At 42.8% G+C, this 14761-nt stretch overlaps 1 protein-coding gene across 4 annotated transcripts in view; it reads right to left on the reverse strand.

The window, feature by feature from the left end:
* Nucleotides 1-3259: 3259 nt before the first annotated feature.
* The window catches only part of LOC142560814 (tRNA pseudouridine(38/39) synthase), a 28461-nt gene continuing 16959 nt past the window's right edge, over nt 3260-14761 (reverse strand). For 3 of the 4 annotated variants that reach the window (XM_075673183.1, XM_075673181.1, XM_075673180.1), the window contains exons 7-12: nt 11715-11890; nt 10477-10639; nt 9684-9747; nt 7038-7155; nt 4833-4948; nt 3260-3357 (exon numbers count right to left, since the gene is read on the reverse strand). In XM_075673183.1, the coding sequence (XP_075529298.1) occupies nt 3278-3357; nt 4833-4948; nt 7038-7155; nt 9684-9747; nt 10477-10639; nt 11715-11890 (717 nt within the window). In that variant the 3' untranslated portion in view covers nt 3260-3277. Of the gene's footprint in view, nt 3358-4832; nt 4968-7037; nt 7156-9683; nt 9748-10476; nt 10640-11714; nt 11891-14761 lie in introns of all 4 variants that reach the window. The other variant, XM_075673182.1, reaches the window with a different exon arrangement.

Consider the following 14761-nt stretch of genomic DNA (forward strand, 5'->3'; position numbering starts at 1 on the left):
GAAACACCATAGAAATAGCTTAGTGAATTCACTCAATTTTACACATTTTTGCTCGACACTGTGCACTGTGCTTGCGCAGATTTTCTTGTAAGCGAAATAGGATGGCGCCTAAATTCCACACAGAAAAATCCGGAGTAGCGTGATGCCTAAAATATGATACACAAAAGCACTGCTGAAAATGTTGCTCACCTCGCCATTCTTGAAGGTCGCACTCGACAGTGAGCATTTTGAAGAACCAGATGCTTCCCAGATCTAACAGGAGTACCAATGGTGATATAAACTGCCACAAGTATAAGTATGCAGCCCGGCCAGTTTACAGCCATAACATCAAAATGAAAGAGACAGCGCCAATGCTCAAGTCCAGGCAGCATGCGCGTTGCGGAGAAATGAGATGGGAAAAGAATGGTCAGCCACGTGCCGAGCTGAAGCAACTACTGAACCAGCCAAACAGGGCACTCGGTTCAGCATCTATCTCCTTCGCTCCTCACAATGTCGCCAAGACTAAGGTCTGGCTGTGTCTGACCTCTGTCACAAGGGTGAGCGCTTATACAGCTACTCACAAGGCACGCAACACTTCATGCTCCCCAGCGAGGCTTCCCCCGTCCTTTCCTATTAAACACCCGGCATCGTGCCGTGCCGGCATGAAGACTGGATGCAGTTTCAGGAGGGAAAAGAGAAGCACAAGAGAAACAGATAGGGGGTGGGAGCCTGGCATACCGTGGTGCCGTTATAGCTAGACTGAGTGGCTGCTGCTTGCATTGCTGGCGTTGCGATGGCTTCGGGCTGATGCCATGTCTAGTTGGCTTGTGTGTGTGTGTGGGGGGAGGGGTTAGGGTGAGGAGCGTTGTAGTGGCCTTGAAGGTGCAGAGTAGATCCAGGCATCATGATGCCGAGTGCGCAAAATGCAGCCACGTGCTTTCCATGCTGGGTTTTTTGTGGTCTATCTTTTTTTTTTGTATACACTTTGGTAGAGAAGAGCGCACACCGCTTGGATAAACTTTCACATTGTCACCGCGATTTAAGCAATGGCTTTGGAAAATGAGGCACTGGAAAGCAACAGGAGCTTTTCGCTATACTGTGTAGATTATAAATGGGTTACACAGATACAGGTAAGTGTTTGTGTAGGAAGTCAAAGCAGAGGCAACTGGTGAGAATCCTTGCATCTGTGTGTGACGTGCTTCGAAAGCTCGTTAGCAGGACAGTCCATTATTTTCCTTTTGCTTCAGATGTTTACTACTGTACTGTTAGAGCGAACTGTTACGTAATTGGTGGAGTCGAAAACAGTGCGAGTTTACTTTTATAACGCAAATTACCAACCAGAATTTCTAAAAAAGAATTCTGGGGTTTCACGTTCCAAAACCACAATATCATTCTGAGGCACGCCGTAGACAGAAACTACGGATTTGGACCACCAGGCCTTCTTGGACAGGCACCTAAATTTAAGTACGCAGGTGCTTTTGCATTCCACCCCCATCGACATGTGGCTACCATTTGGGAATTGAACTCGTGACCTGGTGCTTAGCAACGCAACACCATAGCCGCTAAGCAACAACAGCGGGTTCTGAACGTCTAGTTTGTGGCATAGAAAGCCAGCGTTTTACATTTCACTCAATTTGCTGCTTTTTAGGAAGCAGATGAGGACTTTGATGCTCCTGAATGATGAACAAGGATGGTTTGTGCTGAACCATGCATTGATATTTCTTGTGCATCTGCACGTGGTGAGGAATCTTGCACTAAATAAGGGCGGACGAAAAAGTCAGAAGCACGCAGATTGTGCCCCGCAAATGATTTGTGCAAACCGAAGAGCGTTGTACTAGAGTGAACTATTTGTGCTTTGTTTGGCTAGGCGCTAAATGTGCATTGAACCACGACACGTAACAAAGCTGATTTCACTTGCTGTTCACAGTCGTGGTTGCTGCACACAGAGAAGGTGACAGCATTCTTTAGCATCTGCAGTGTTATGGTTACAATAAGCCATGCAGCGGAACTTGTAGATTTTTCCTCCTCGAGGACATTATCTTTTCCGCATTCATGTTTATTCCGTTTATCTGGTTTTAGATCACTTGTGCTCATTCTACTGTTTTTTGCCTTCTGAAACATTACTGATTACAAGCTGAGAGGTTTGTCCTTCTTGCTAAGACATGGTACTTATGAATGTTCAAGCACAGTGACGGATTGGTACAAGCAATTGGACACAGACAAAGCGATTACGTGGGTCTACTTGCATGTCCCTGTCTGTCAGTGTGCCTAAACGTTCCAAAGTATGTCACCGATGGCTTTATTTAGGCTGCAGTTATCTATGGACGCCAGTCATTGGCTCACACATTCCCGAAACTTTGCAGGTTTTTTTGTTCAACAGCAGCACCTGCGACGCATCCCAGCAATCCTGTCACTGCTCCATTGTCGCTCTCGGCCACTTTTGTCAAGACGCCAACCTCGAAACGTGACTATTACCACACCGCGCGGAGAAAAAAAAAAAAAAAAGATCGTAGTGATAGGCACGCCTGCCAACTCTCTTGAATTTTTTTTTTTTTATGTTTGTGAATTTGGGCTGCTGTCATGACTTTACCAAAGTTGCATCAAGTTTTACGAAAACTGAAATCTCTTCATGAAAAAGTTTTAAGGCTGATGAACGGTACGAGGTAGTGCAAAATTGCAAAACATCTATGATAAAAAGATACTATTGTGATGGAACCTGTACAGACCTCATGCAGCAGCGGAAGACACCATTATCAGACAGGCACCTGCTTCAAGCGAGTTTATTCAGGCAAGTTCCTGAAGCAGTTGAAATCAGCTGCAGCAGAGTTGATGATAAAGTCACTGATGAGGAAAGAATGTTGTCAGTCTCCGCTTTGGTGCTGCTTGCGTGCTGCATCTAAAGGTAAATCATCGTAATAAGGTGTGTATGTAGGGTATTACAAAATGTGTGCTCGGAGCAAACTTAAATCTGAGCTATGAGCCTTGTTGTGTACGCGAGATTTTAACGAATGTATAAATTTCACAGGATGGTAGGTATGGACGGGGCACTATTGGTGCCACCCTGGCCAAAATTAATAGTTTCAGGGAAATGAGGAAAGTAAAAAATGCGCTCTTTAATCTCTCTTCATATTATTCCCCTTTTAAATAAGTTTCTCAGCACTATATTTTATAAAACTGCACTTCGGTGCCTCTCGGGTTTGAAGGAGATTTGTTGCAGGGCCCCTTGAAGGCTGGGCGAATGAATGCACGACGACGACAAGGAGTGACCTTTGAAGCACAGTTCATTGTACACGCTGTTTTATTCCACCATGTCTTCCTGGTCATCAGCGCAAATTTTCCGCCGCTTGGCATGTGACGCCATGCGTTCTTCCAGGCTCCCTGAAAAAGTAAATGCAAGCTTGAGCCTTCGTACAGGTGCTCCATGGCGGCAATATGCACGGGGAGTGCCAACATGAAAAACGACATTCAAGCAACGAATTGCTGAATTCTAGCTTTGCTCACTAATGCTTGCTCTGTATACAATATTTACCCAGATTCCAATTGGTTCAAAGTAGGGAAGTTGTGTGTGTCCAAACCTAACGCATGCCAGATTGTTAAAGGGCACGCTCAGGTAAGAACAAACCAGATGGTTCAATTACTTTTTTTTTTTCATTCTCAACAAAATTTTTACACAAGATAGAAAAATGTGTCTGATAAAAGAAATCCACCTTGCTTTTATGAAATACCAAGTAGCTTTCCTGGAAAAATGTTTGCTAATCTGAACAAAGCAACTTTTCAGCTGCAATGACGTAGCAAGTTTCACTGCAGGAATGCCCAATGTCAATTTTTGCATAAGTAAAAGATATAATTTCTTATTTAAGGGGTAGAGGTATGTTTGTTCCTATCAATGCGAGTCACCATCTTTCCATCAGCACAATAATCTCAAAGACATTCTGGGTAGCCGCCAGTACCCATAAACCTAGGGGTAAATGACATTGCCACTGAAGTCCAACTAATTGCACAGCTCCAAAAAACAAGATGTATGAAAATTCAGATGGCTAATGTATTTGACATTTTTGCTACGAGAACACGTATCTTAAGCCACATGCAAAAGATAATGCTTCGCTATGCTCAATATGACATAATCACAGCACTAAAGACATTCCGGGATATGTATTGGCCTAAGAATGTGAGATCGTTTGAGTACTGGGTCTGACCATGGGCTAACGTCAAAGAGACACTCAACTCGCCATGGAACTACGCGTGCGAAGCTTCCATAGTGAGCCATACTTGGCTCTTTTCCCTTCACCCACTTCCCCAAACAAGCTGCAGTAAGGTACAAGATCGGGCTAGTTGGTGCTTCATCTTGTTAAAAGGATGGCAAAAAGTGGGAAGACAAGCGCTTTCCCCAAATAAGGCCTAGAGCCATCTTTTAAACAAATCATTGTCTCTCTCGGATCCTGCAGTTTCTTTATAGCAGGAGAAGCTTCATTGACATAAAGCATGGCCAATCAAATCTTGTATTTACTTTGTTATATCCAGTAATTCATTATATCAGTATTTGTTATACCGAGGTTTGGGAGTGCATACCTCAAAATGAAAAAAGAACATAGGAATAAGTAAGAAGAGCAGCACAGATCAAATACCAAAGGAAACGTATGACTTGCTATCACCTATACCACTTGCCGCACCCCCGAAAACAAAGGCCTTCAGGAAAGGGCCACTTTTCCCACAGTAAGTAAAGAATATAAAATGTTGCCTGGCAGGGAGGTCCGTGAAGCCTAAAAGTTTGAGAATTGCCATTCTAGTGCAATGTGGAACGACAGCATGATGCCTTGACACAAAGTGGCATGGAAAGGAAAATGACAACGCACCACATAATGGCCTTTCAAGCAGCAGCTTGTGGCTCCGTGCGATGCGGGGCAGGAGGCAGCGGGGCTGGCTCCGAACGTCTGGCAGAGTGCTCAGCATGCTCTCCAACAGTGCACTCCTGCACAGCAGTGTAGCCACTATTTCAGTGAATGCACGGTGATTCATGGCAACATGCAAGCAACTTCAATCCCATCTTTCGTTCTTGTGTATTTTCTGGCTCATCAACACTCTGCTGATGGTAAGGCTGACACTTACAAATATTCAAGAGATGTTATTGTATGTACTCAATTGTAACACGCACTCTTTTGTCGCTACCTGTAAAAAAGAAAAAGTCCTTTACAGCACCGCACACCTAATTCATTCAAAAAGGAATACAACTTTCTCTCATTTGGAAAAACAAAGATTTACTCCCAATACAATAAAGTTGCAACAAATAAAGAAGTCGCAGTTTTGCTCAAACGGCAAAGCATCGATTACGACAGCAAATTAGTAGACAGCTATAAGAAAAGTAAGAATAGTAGTTTTAGTGGCCATACAATCTTTTAAACATTTGCTTAGTAACTAAATTAACAAGCATGGTGTCACGCGTACACAAGCAAACATGAACACGTTTCACGTAATGACCACGGAAGCTCTTTATCAAAACGCTGGAGTGGGGAAGTGCGGTAGCAGGAGTGAGCGAACTGACCGAATTGAAGAGACAGAAAGAGAGGGGTTTGGATCAGAGAGCAAATGGGTATGGCTGATATTCTAGTTGATATTAACCCTTTCAGACGCTACTTTACCCCGTTGATTGAAAAGTTGCTTTCACCACATCTCTTGCATCTTCAGAATCATAGAAAGTGTACAGCTGCAGAAAAGATTAAGAATTTAAATTGTTTAGCGAGTTTTGTTAAGTTTACAAAATTTCGACTCCATGCGAAAACTCGCTACAGGAACACAAAATGAAAGGACATATACTATTTCGCGTTTTTAAAAGCTTGAAAAGCACTTATCCAGCCACTTGAAAATTATGCCTGGTGCATGACTTTGTGAAAAACAATGAAAGCAGTGAGTCCGCTACATACAACATACTGACACAGAGTAAAAACACCCAGCCGTCTATCTTTCCACTCATTTTGCTAAAACATTCTGCATGTTATTCAAAATTGCAGCACAGTTTCAATAATAAGTGTTTCAAGCTGTAGGAAACACATTTTAAATACCATTACTTTCACCAGTGCTTTGCTATTGATGAGCTCTCCTGCTGTGCACAATTGTGTAGACAGCGTCTCAAAGGGTTAAGAGAAAAAAATGTTGCTGGGCAGGTCATGTAATGTGCAGGTTAGATAACCATCGGACCATTAGGGCTACAGAATGGGTACCAAGAGAAACGAAGTGCTGTAGAGGAAGGCAGGAGACTAGGTGGTGCGATGAAATTAGGAAATTCGCAGGTGCTAGTTGGAATCAGTTGGTGCAGGACAGGGGTAATTGGAGATCGCAGGGAGAGGCCTTTGTCCTCCAGTGGACACAAAATAGACTGATGATGATGATGATGATGATGATATACATATAGATGTGTGTACACAGGCACACGCACATGCTTCTAAGCTCTCCCGTCCCCTCTCTACCTCTACCATATGACCAGTTTCCCACATTTCACGCACATGCACTTTTTTTCGCACAGACACTCCTAATGCTAATGCATTAATAGGTGTGGGGATGCGCGACTCTCACGCGTCCCCTCATATGTTGTTTTTCCCGTAAAGCTTCCGTCTCCTGCAGTGCGGCGGGATGCGCGACTCTCACGCGTCCCCTGATATGTTGTTTTTCCCGTAAAGCTTCCGTCTCCTGCAGTGCGGTTTCGCCGCGTGGCCTGGGACCCGCGGCGGTCGGCGTGGTTGAAGCCCAATACGAGAGGTGGCGCGAGTGTTGCGCTGCTAACGCCGCCTCACGGCAGGGTTACTTGGGGGCGCAAGGGAGAACACGCTTTCTCTGTGGGTCGGGAACGACAATGGGATCCAGCATGGGGCGAACATATTTGCTCGTTATACGGTCGCGGTGAGTCGGACTTCTAGATTTGTCGCGCACCCATCGGCATGTTTTGTGGATAGCAACTCGGCTGGCAGGCATTGATCTATGAAAGGTGCTGATTGTTTGCACTACTGTGTTGTCGTTCCTTTGTCCCAAGAGCATGGGTGTGAGAATCCCACATCGGATAGACCTACTTGATTCGGGATTGCGTCCAAAGTGCCTGCAGGTGCGTGGCAACGGCCTCTGCCTCAGCGGCGCTCTGCTGCCACTCGAGTCCCTCAAACTGGCAGTCGTACAGCACCAGAGGGAGCTCTGCACATCACAGGCACACACACACGTGCTTTGACAGTGAAACTGGGAGGAGGCCTGCTTCATCAATGGGCACAAGGAATCGGAGGGGAAACCGGGGTGGCCAATTCTTAGTAAGAATAACATGATGCCAATAAAAACATAGGGAGAAATTTAAGTTCTTGTTTTTATTGAACGGTAAAATTGATAATGAGTGAAAGTTACATTTGCAATAGACTTCATGTTCTTGATTAAAAAAAAAAGTGATGCAACAGCATGAGAAAAGACAACTTGTAAAAAAATTGTATAGTAGCCACGTCGTGCTGTAAATCTGCCCTCAGCAAGTCATATGTGCACAAGACGAGCATCAGCTTCAGTAGGCAGGTCACATGTTTATTAGAAGTTGGTTTTTGTCTTGTTGCATTGCCTTTGTTTTCGAACACATGAAAAGGTACATCGTGTCTTCCGGTCCACACATGGCTGTATAAAGCATTCAGATAAGAAGAGAGTTGTTAGTGTATGTAACATACGCTCTCTGTCACATAGACTTAAGTTGGAAGTCGGTACAGGGCCAACATTGTGTTTACTACTGACAATAAGGGAGGAAAGATATCTGTCGCCATGCAAAGAAAGGTCAGTTGAACTGCAAAGAGACAAGCGGTAGCAGTTTATAAAGTTTCTTTTACCCGCGGTTGGCTTTTATAGGGCACAAACAGGGCATTAAACCTAGTGCAGATTAACTCAGCATAAGCATTTCTTGACCGGTGGAACACTGTATAACCTTTCGTCTACTCGTAAATTCGCAGACAATATAGTATCTCTGTTGAGACATAAGAAGTGTGCCTTGTGGTCAAGGCACAAAACATCATTAATAGCGGTAGCATGTGCGTAAGTCAGCCCTCAATTATCTTGCATAAAGAGGAATTGTCATGCCTAAGAAGGAAGGAAGAGAGGGAGGAAAAAAGGGAGGTTAGCCAGTGTATAGACCAGCTGGCTACCCTGTGCTAGAGTAAGGGGTCAAAGAAAATTAAGCAAGAAATGAAGGTTAATGGTTAGTGGGCTTACCTGCTGTCATGCCTAAACAGTTATCTTTCACCAGTGCCTGCACATGTTCATGACTGATGGAGTGATGCTGCATTCCCTTAAGCAATGTACTTCCTTCTTTTCCACCAGTGTGCAACCCTTCAATTGACAGTTGACATCTGTGTTGTCTTGTTTGTTCTTAACTGTGTCCATTTCGCATGCCTGCCTTTCAGTAACATTGTTCATAATGTAACATAACATAATGCTGTGGGGCAATAGGGTTGGGCTAGTTGGTTTACATTAATCGTGACGAAGAAGCGCACATGACAGGACAGGTAAAATGGACCAGACAACAAGGCAAGGCATTGTTTTGTCTGTTTCAGCCATCCCATTGCCTTCACAGTTTTGCCGTGCTGTGAGGCAGCTATGGCATCCGCAACCCCTCTTCCCTTTTTTTCCCTCTCCCTACATCATAGCTTATGGATGCAAATACTGTATTCAGAAAGCAGGACAAGAGACAATAAAGAACATGATACCTTTGAAATTATTCAGTGCACAATAATAGTACGGTGGACTTCTGTTCTCAGCTCCGATTAATTCATTTTCTTAGTTCGTTTGAATCTCACTAGTTTGATGTTTCGTTATTTCTATCCTCAAATTGGCCTTCACCAGATAATTTGAACCTGACCAGTCAGCATGCATGTGCCTGACCCCTATGGCGACCTCAATAGCGACCCCTTTAGTGTCAGCATCCATCTCAGTGGAGCTTAATGGAAAATAAATTCACATGTACACACATAGGAAAATGTACCGTTGAAAGCGCCTATATTTGGCTTCCCCTAGGAAGATTTTCAAGCAATAACAGCAGCTCATAATGTCTGATTATGATAGGTGTTTACCTCGTTTCCAATGCACTTCTTTTTTCCTCAAGAAAATTGCTTGCTTCGTGCAATCAAATACGAAACCAAAATGCGTTCGCAGCATTTATATGCTTTACCGCAAAACATAGCTGTATTACGGCAAAGCCGAGTTTAAAACCGTGTGGCAAAGTTGACTTGAGAAAATCGGCTGCCATTGTGCAACACATATTAGCACTTTCTCATTTTCTTTACTACAAAATTGGGTGCAAATTACATTTCTGGTTGGTTTAGGGCCTTTATTGCCGCTTCAATGTTAGCTTTCTACTTCGGACACACAGACAGTGGTTGCGCATTTGATTTTGGGGCGTGTTAGAATCTGGCAAATATACTACTATATGAATCAGTGGTGTGTTCTGGTATTTTTTTCTGCATCTTATTTAATTCAACCCGCCGAATAATTCTTCAATAAATTTTTTCAGTCCTGTAGGGGTCAATTTAATGGAAGGCGACTGTATTGGTCACATAATTTTCCACTAACTTTTCTAGTTTTCCAGAAAATTATTCTTGTGCTAGGCTAGACTGGGCCTGGGGATGATGATACTGAGCCCACTTCAAGCAGTGCTTCCTGTAAGACCGCAAGTAAGGAAGGCTAACGGTTACTGGGCTCACCTGCTGCCATGGCATACTGTGGCTTGCGAGGGTTTTTGGCAACGTCCAACAGCTCCGATATGACCTATGGGTAAAACAAGTGCTCCAGCTGAAAACACTGGCAACTTCAAATACTTGGCTCTCCATACACAAACTAGTGCTGTGTGTTCATTAATATGTGGAAGGTCTTATCAAAATTTTAAAAAGTCAATTTTTCATGCCAAAATCAAAGTTCTATCAAGCGGTTCGACTAAAGTACTGCTTTACTGCTTTATATATTTTAATTTATTTCGTCCGAAACTTATATCATTGGCTATGGAACATCCCGTACGTATGTTCTAGATTAATATTAAATTTTTTACCCCGCATATTAGGGCACATCACGAATGAATTTGTTGCTTAGCATACCAACTGCCAGTTAAGCATGACCTAATGTTCTTATGGTATAGGCCATTCTTGGGAGTGGACTATCTCTCCGCCCCCCTCCCCCACACACCTTCTTTTGGGGAGGAGGGGAGGTGTAAGGGGTTAGCAGGTTTCAGGCAACAGACTCGAGTGCCTGGAGTGAGCCAACAATGCCATGACACCCTTGAGCCATGAGATCGTGTGAGTTGCTGTTTATGTTTTCAGCTGTTTGTGCAGCATACACAGCTGTAGATACTGCAGACATGACCATCATCACGTGACCTATACTATACTATGCTTATTTTCTTGTTACGCCCGAACATGGTGAGGGGTCCTTTAAGTTACGCCTGATGGACCGTTAACCCAAAGGAAGCATCAACTAGGCCCAAGATGGGCACTGCGTGCTCACCTGTGGTTCTTCGAGCCGCTGACCAACGAGCAGCAGCACAGCCACGATGCATCGCACCTGGTGCCAGAGGAAGGCCTGGCCCACTATCTCCAGGCACAGCAGGTCATAGCTGTCTTCTGTGAAGCCGTCCCCGTGTGATGCGGCAGTGCAAGAGCCGTCCTCTCTGCAAGAATAGGACAATGGCACATTGACGAGACAAAAAATTCTTGGTACACCAGCGCTGCTTCGCCATGAACAGAGGCTAAGCATGAAGACTGGGGTAGCAGCGTGACAAGCATGAACAGAAAAGAAATGAACAGAATGGTTGATCTGCGCACCAGGCCCAACTTAAAGCCTTTTCATTTGCTCCCACAGACATGAAATACTAAACCAAAATACAAAGACCAACAACAGAAGAAACCCAGGTGGAGTGTGACAATCATATTGCTACTTGTGAGCTGTGTTTCTTAAGAAGAAGAGAAAGAAGCTAGGTGGTGATAGCTGGCATCAGCCGGACATGTGCTGAGACGGAGACAGTAAGCTGACTATCATTCTCCCCTGCGAAGAGTCCATTTTTCTTAACTGCATGTTTTCTTTTGTTCTAACGGGCTGCGACAATATCATTCAAGCTGACAACAAACAAAATCAGTTTATGTCAAAGTACTGCTATTTATTGGTGATGGGAACAGATGGCATGCTGACCCACCTAGCTCCTGACAACAGAATGTATTTTGCTCTCCGACATTCATTGTGCTGTTTCTGTGCACTAAAATAAATAAATGCACTATATAGAACACATGCCTGGTATACACATGCCCAAAAAGTGAAGTTGTCAGCATGTAAGTGTGTGACTGTGTGTCTTCCCTTTGTCCGTTCTCTTTGTGCTGGTTTGTTGGTGTTGATTAATTACTAATTAGCACACTTCTATCCTGGTGATCTATGGAGCAAGTCACTGACAAATTACTTTTACGTTTCAACAACGAAACTAACTCCACAGTCATTTGGAACACCTCACCCCAACTATATTCCCCAAAAGGAGAGATTCCGTACAGAGTAGTACTGCAGATGGCTCTCAGTAGAAGTACAGCTGCACACTTGTACTCCCATTCAACTGCTATTACACTTGCCAACTGAAATAATGTGAAAATTTGATCTTGCCATGAAACTTGAGCGAATTTGAGCAGTGTTAAGCATGAAATCTTTCAGTGCTGTTGGAATCAGAGCACAGGTCATTGCGCGGTCACTCTGGGCTTCCTTACCCAGCTGGCGAGACAGTTGGTGAGGCAGTGGGTAAAGGCCTTGGCGGTGGCCAGCGGAAGATTCTGGTATGGAGGATGCGCCGCATGTAGTTAGTTACGCCATTGGCTACGTCCATCTTGCACAGGTTCCGGAAGTCGTGCTCGCCCACTAAGAGTGCTGCCGCCTCTTGCATCCTCTGCACACAAACACACACACAGGCGCACACTTTCAATAGGTGACACTTCATCTTCTTACTGATCTATGCAGATTTGTTGCATGCACTGATGGCCAGCCTCGCAGAAGAAGCTAGTTCACATTCGTCATTCTGTTACTATCAGCCCCGAATGAAGCAGGAGCGAGAAATTATGGAATAGAATACTTTCTGAGAGCAATAAGTCAGGAAGTATGACCTTGTATTGCTATGTGTGTAGTGCCTAAGGTGGCGTAGGTACCCAACTAAGTTTAAAAGCTGAAATCATGTTGAAGTAACATTAAATGGTGAAAGGGGAAAGAAAGGAATGCATTCTAGTTGGCCCTAAGCTTTTTTTTACATTTCATCTATCCATGGCACTATGCACCTATGCACAAGAGCAAATGCAACCTTACAGAACACAAAAAGCTTTCCACAAGAAACAAAGCAAATAATTACATATTAGAGTGCCGTACATAGGAAACGAAACAGCGCTAGAGCTGATATTTTACCAAAACCCTCTTAGAGAAAAAAAACAACAACAGTGAGATGATACCACAAGCATGTTGTACATCTACAACTAATGAAAAACTATTTTCAGGAAGTGCAAACTAAACAATCACAAACCAAAAATACAGACGAAATGAGAGCTGGATAGTGGTATTGGATAGGACAACAAGAACTGGGTAGTTTTTTTTTATCTGCTGCTAGGGCTGCAGGATAAATATATTCCAAAAACATGTTTTTACCAGACTGGTGATAAACAGTGGTTAAGTTGAGACATCAGGGGACGCCTAAACAAAAAAGAACATTTGTATTCGAAGACACTATGCAGTAAAGACGAAGTTGATTGGTCTGGCTATCTAGATTTCACAAGGGAATGAAGGCAGCTAAATATATGTTCTTCAGCATCGACATGCCCCTTTTCTTCAAGACAAACCCCACGAAATTGTGGAAAGTTTCTCCTGCAGCTGCAAGGAACTGCCTGTTTTAACTTCAGATAATGATTTGCCTCTTGATGATGCCAATATGTTGCACCAATTCATTTTTTCATAGTCTTTGAGGACAAACAGCCTTCAACAGTGCTTGACACATGTGAAAACACTGTGTACACCATGCCTAGCTTAGTTATAAATTCTGATGGCATTCTTAGGGCTATCAAACTTTTGACATCATTTTCAAGTTCTGAGCCAGATAAGATTACTAGTACAAAGCTACTAAACCTAACTAAAGAAAAGACGGGGAATGCGGGAGATGGAAATTCAAGACGATGAGCAAAACGTGAACAAGGAACAAGGTGAATGCAGGAGCCAACATTTCGACAAGTGGACTTGTCTTCTTCAAGGCAATTCATTGAAGAAGACAAGTCCACTTGTCGAAACGTTGGCTCCTGCATTCACCTTGTTCACATTTTGCTCATCGCCTTAAACCTAACTAAGCATTTCATCCTTTTAGCAAAAATCTTTTAGTAATAATTCGATACTAGTGTAATAGCTCATGACTGCAAAGATGCTTATGTGGTTCCCATATACAAATCATGTGATAAGGATCTAATGACTAACTACAGGCCCATATCACTCAAATGTACTGTTTGAAATGTTCTTGAACATGTCCTATCTTTCCAAATTATGCATTATATTTAGTTGATAATGGAATTCCTTTCTTTTTCTTTAAGTCAGCATGGCTTCAATGTGGTCAATCTTGTGAAACGCAGCTTTTTGAATTAACCAATGACCTCCACAATGGCTTACACAAATATCAACAAATTGATGGCCTCTTTATTGTTCTAGCAAAGGCATTTGATCGTGTAGCTCATAAGCGTTTCATACATAGTGAGCTCATGGGTTCAAGAATATTTATTTATTTATTTATTTATTTATTTATTTATTTATTTATCATACATAGTCATCTCATGGGTTCAAGAATATTTGTTTAACAGATGACAAGCTGTAACAATTAACAATTTCTATTCGCCCTTCTAAGTTGTTAGGTCAGGGGTCCCTCAAGGATCTGTTTTAGGAGCTACATTATTTCTTATCTTCATAAACAACATCCACGTGGGCGTTACATTATTGAGATTATTTGCTGATGACTGCATTACTTATCGTAATGTGAGAGACATAAGTGACTGTAATGAATTACAGAATGGCCTAACACAAATAGAAAGCTGGTGTACTCGATGACAGACGTCTATTAACACCATTAAAAGTAAACTCATGCAGTCTACTGTTCGCAATAGCATAACAGCATATCATTATAAAATTGGTGATGATGTGACTGAGCCCATAAAGTCCTTTAAATAGCGAAGGCATAATTTTAACCCCTCAACTATCATGGAACCTACATGTTGACTGTACTTTGACAAAAGCTTACAAGACACTTGGCTTCATCCATTGTTCTTTGTGCAAAGCTAGCAAAGATATAAAACTACTAAACTACATGACCACTGTATGTTCACAGCTTGAGTATGCCTCAATAATCTGGAGTCCTCATCAATCTTATCTTATTAAGAGATTATAGCCATTACAAAAATAAAGCCGCTTGCTTTCTCACTGCGTTGTACCTGTCATATTTAAGTGTATTTGCAATTAAACACAGCCTTGACATTATCTCACTAGAGAAGACAGGCTTCTCGCTTAACATTTTCTCACAAAATTTATCACAAACCACCAACTATTCTGCAGCTCTAATTTACCTGCTAATCGGATATTTCCTTAGATTGATCATAAAACAAAGTAGAAGCTCCTTTTTTACACACTGACTCTCTCCAAATTTCTTTCCTGCATTTGGCCATTAAGGGCAGGACAATTTACCTTAACATATTGCCAAAATTACTGACTGACACTTCAAGCCAGTCATGCGAATTTTTTTTTTCTT

This window comes from Dermacentor variabilis, chromosome 10 (genome assembly GCF_050947875.1).
Source record: "Dermacentor variabilis isolate Ectoservices chromosome 10, ASM5094787v1, whole genome shotgun sequence".
NCBI classification, from domain to species: domain Eukaryota; kingdom Metazoa; phylum Arthropoda; class Arachnida; order Ixodida; family Ixodidae; genus Dermacentor; species Dermacentor variabilis.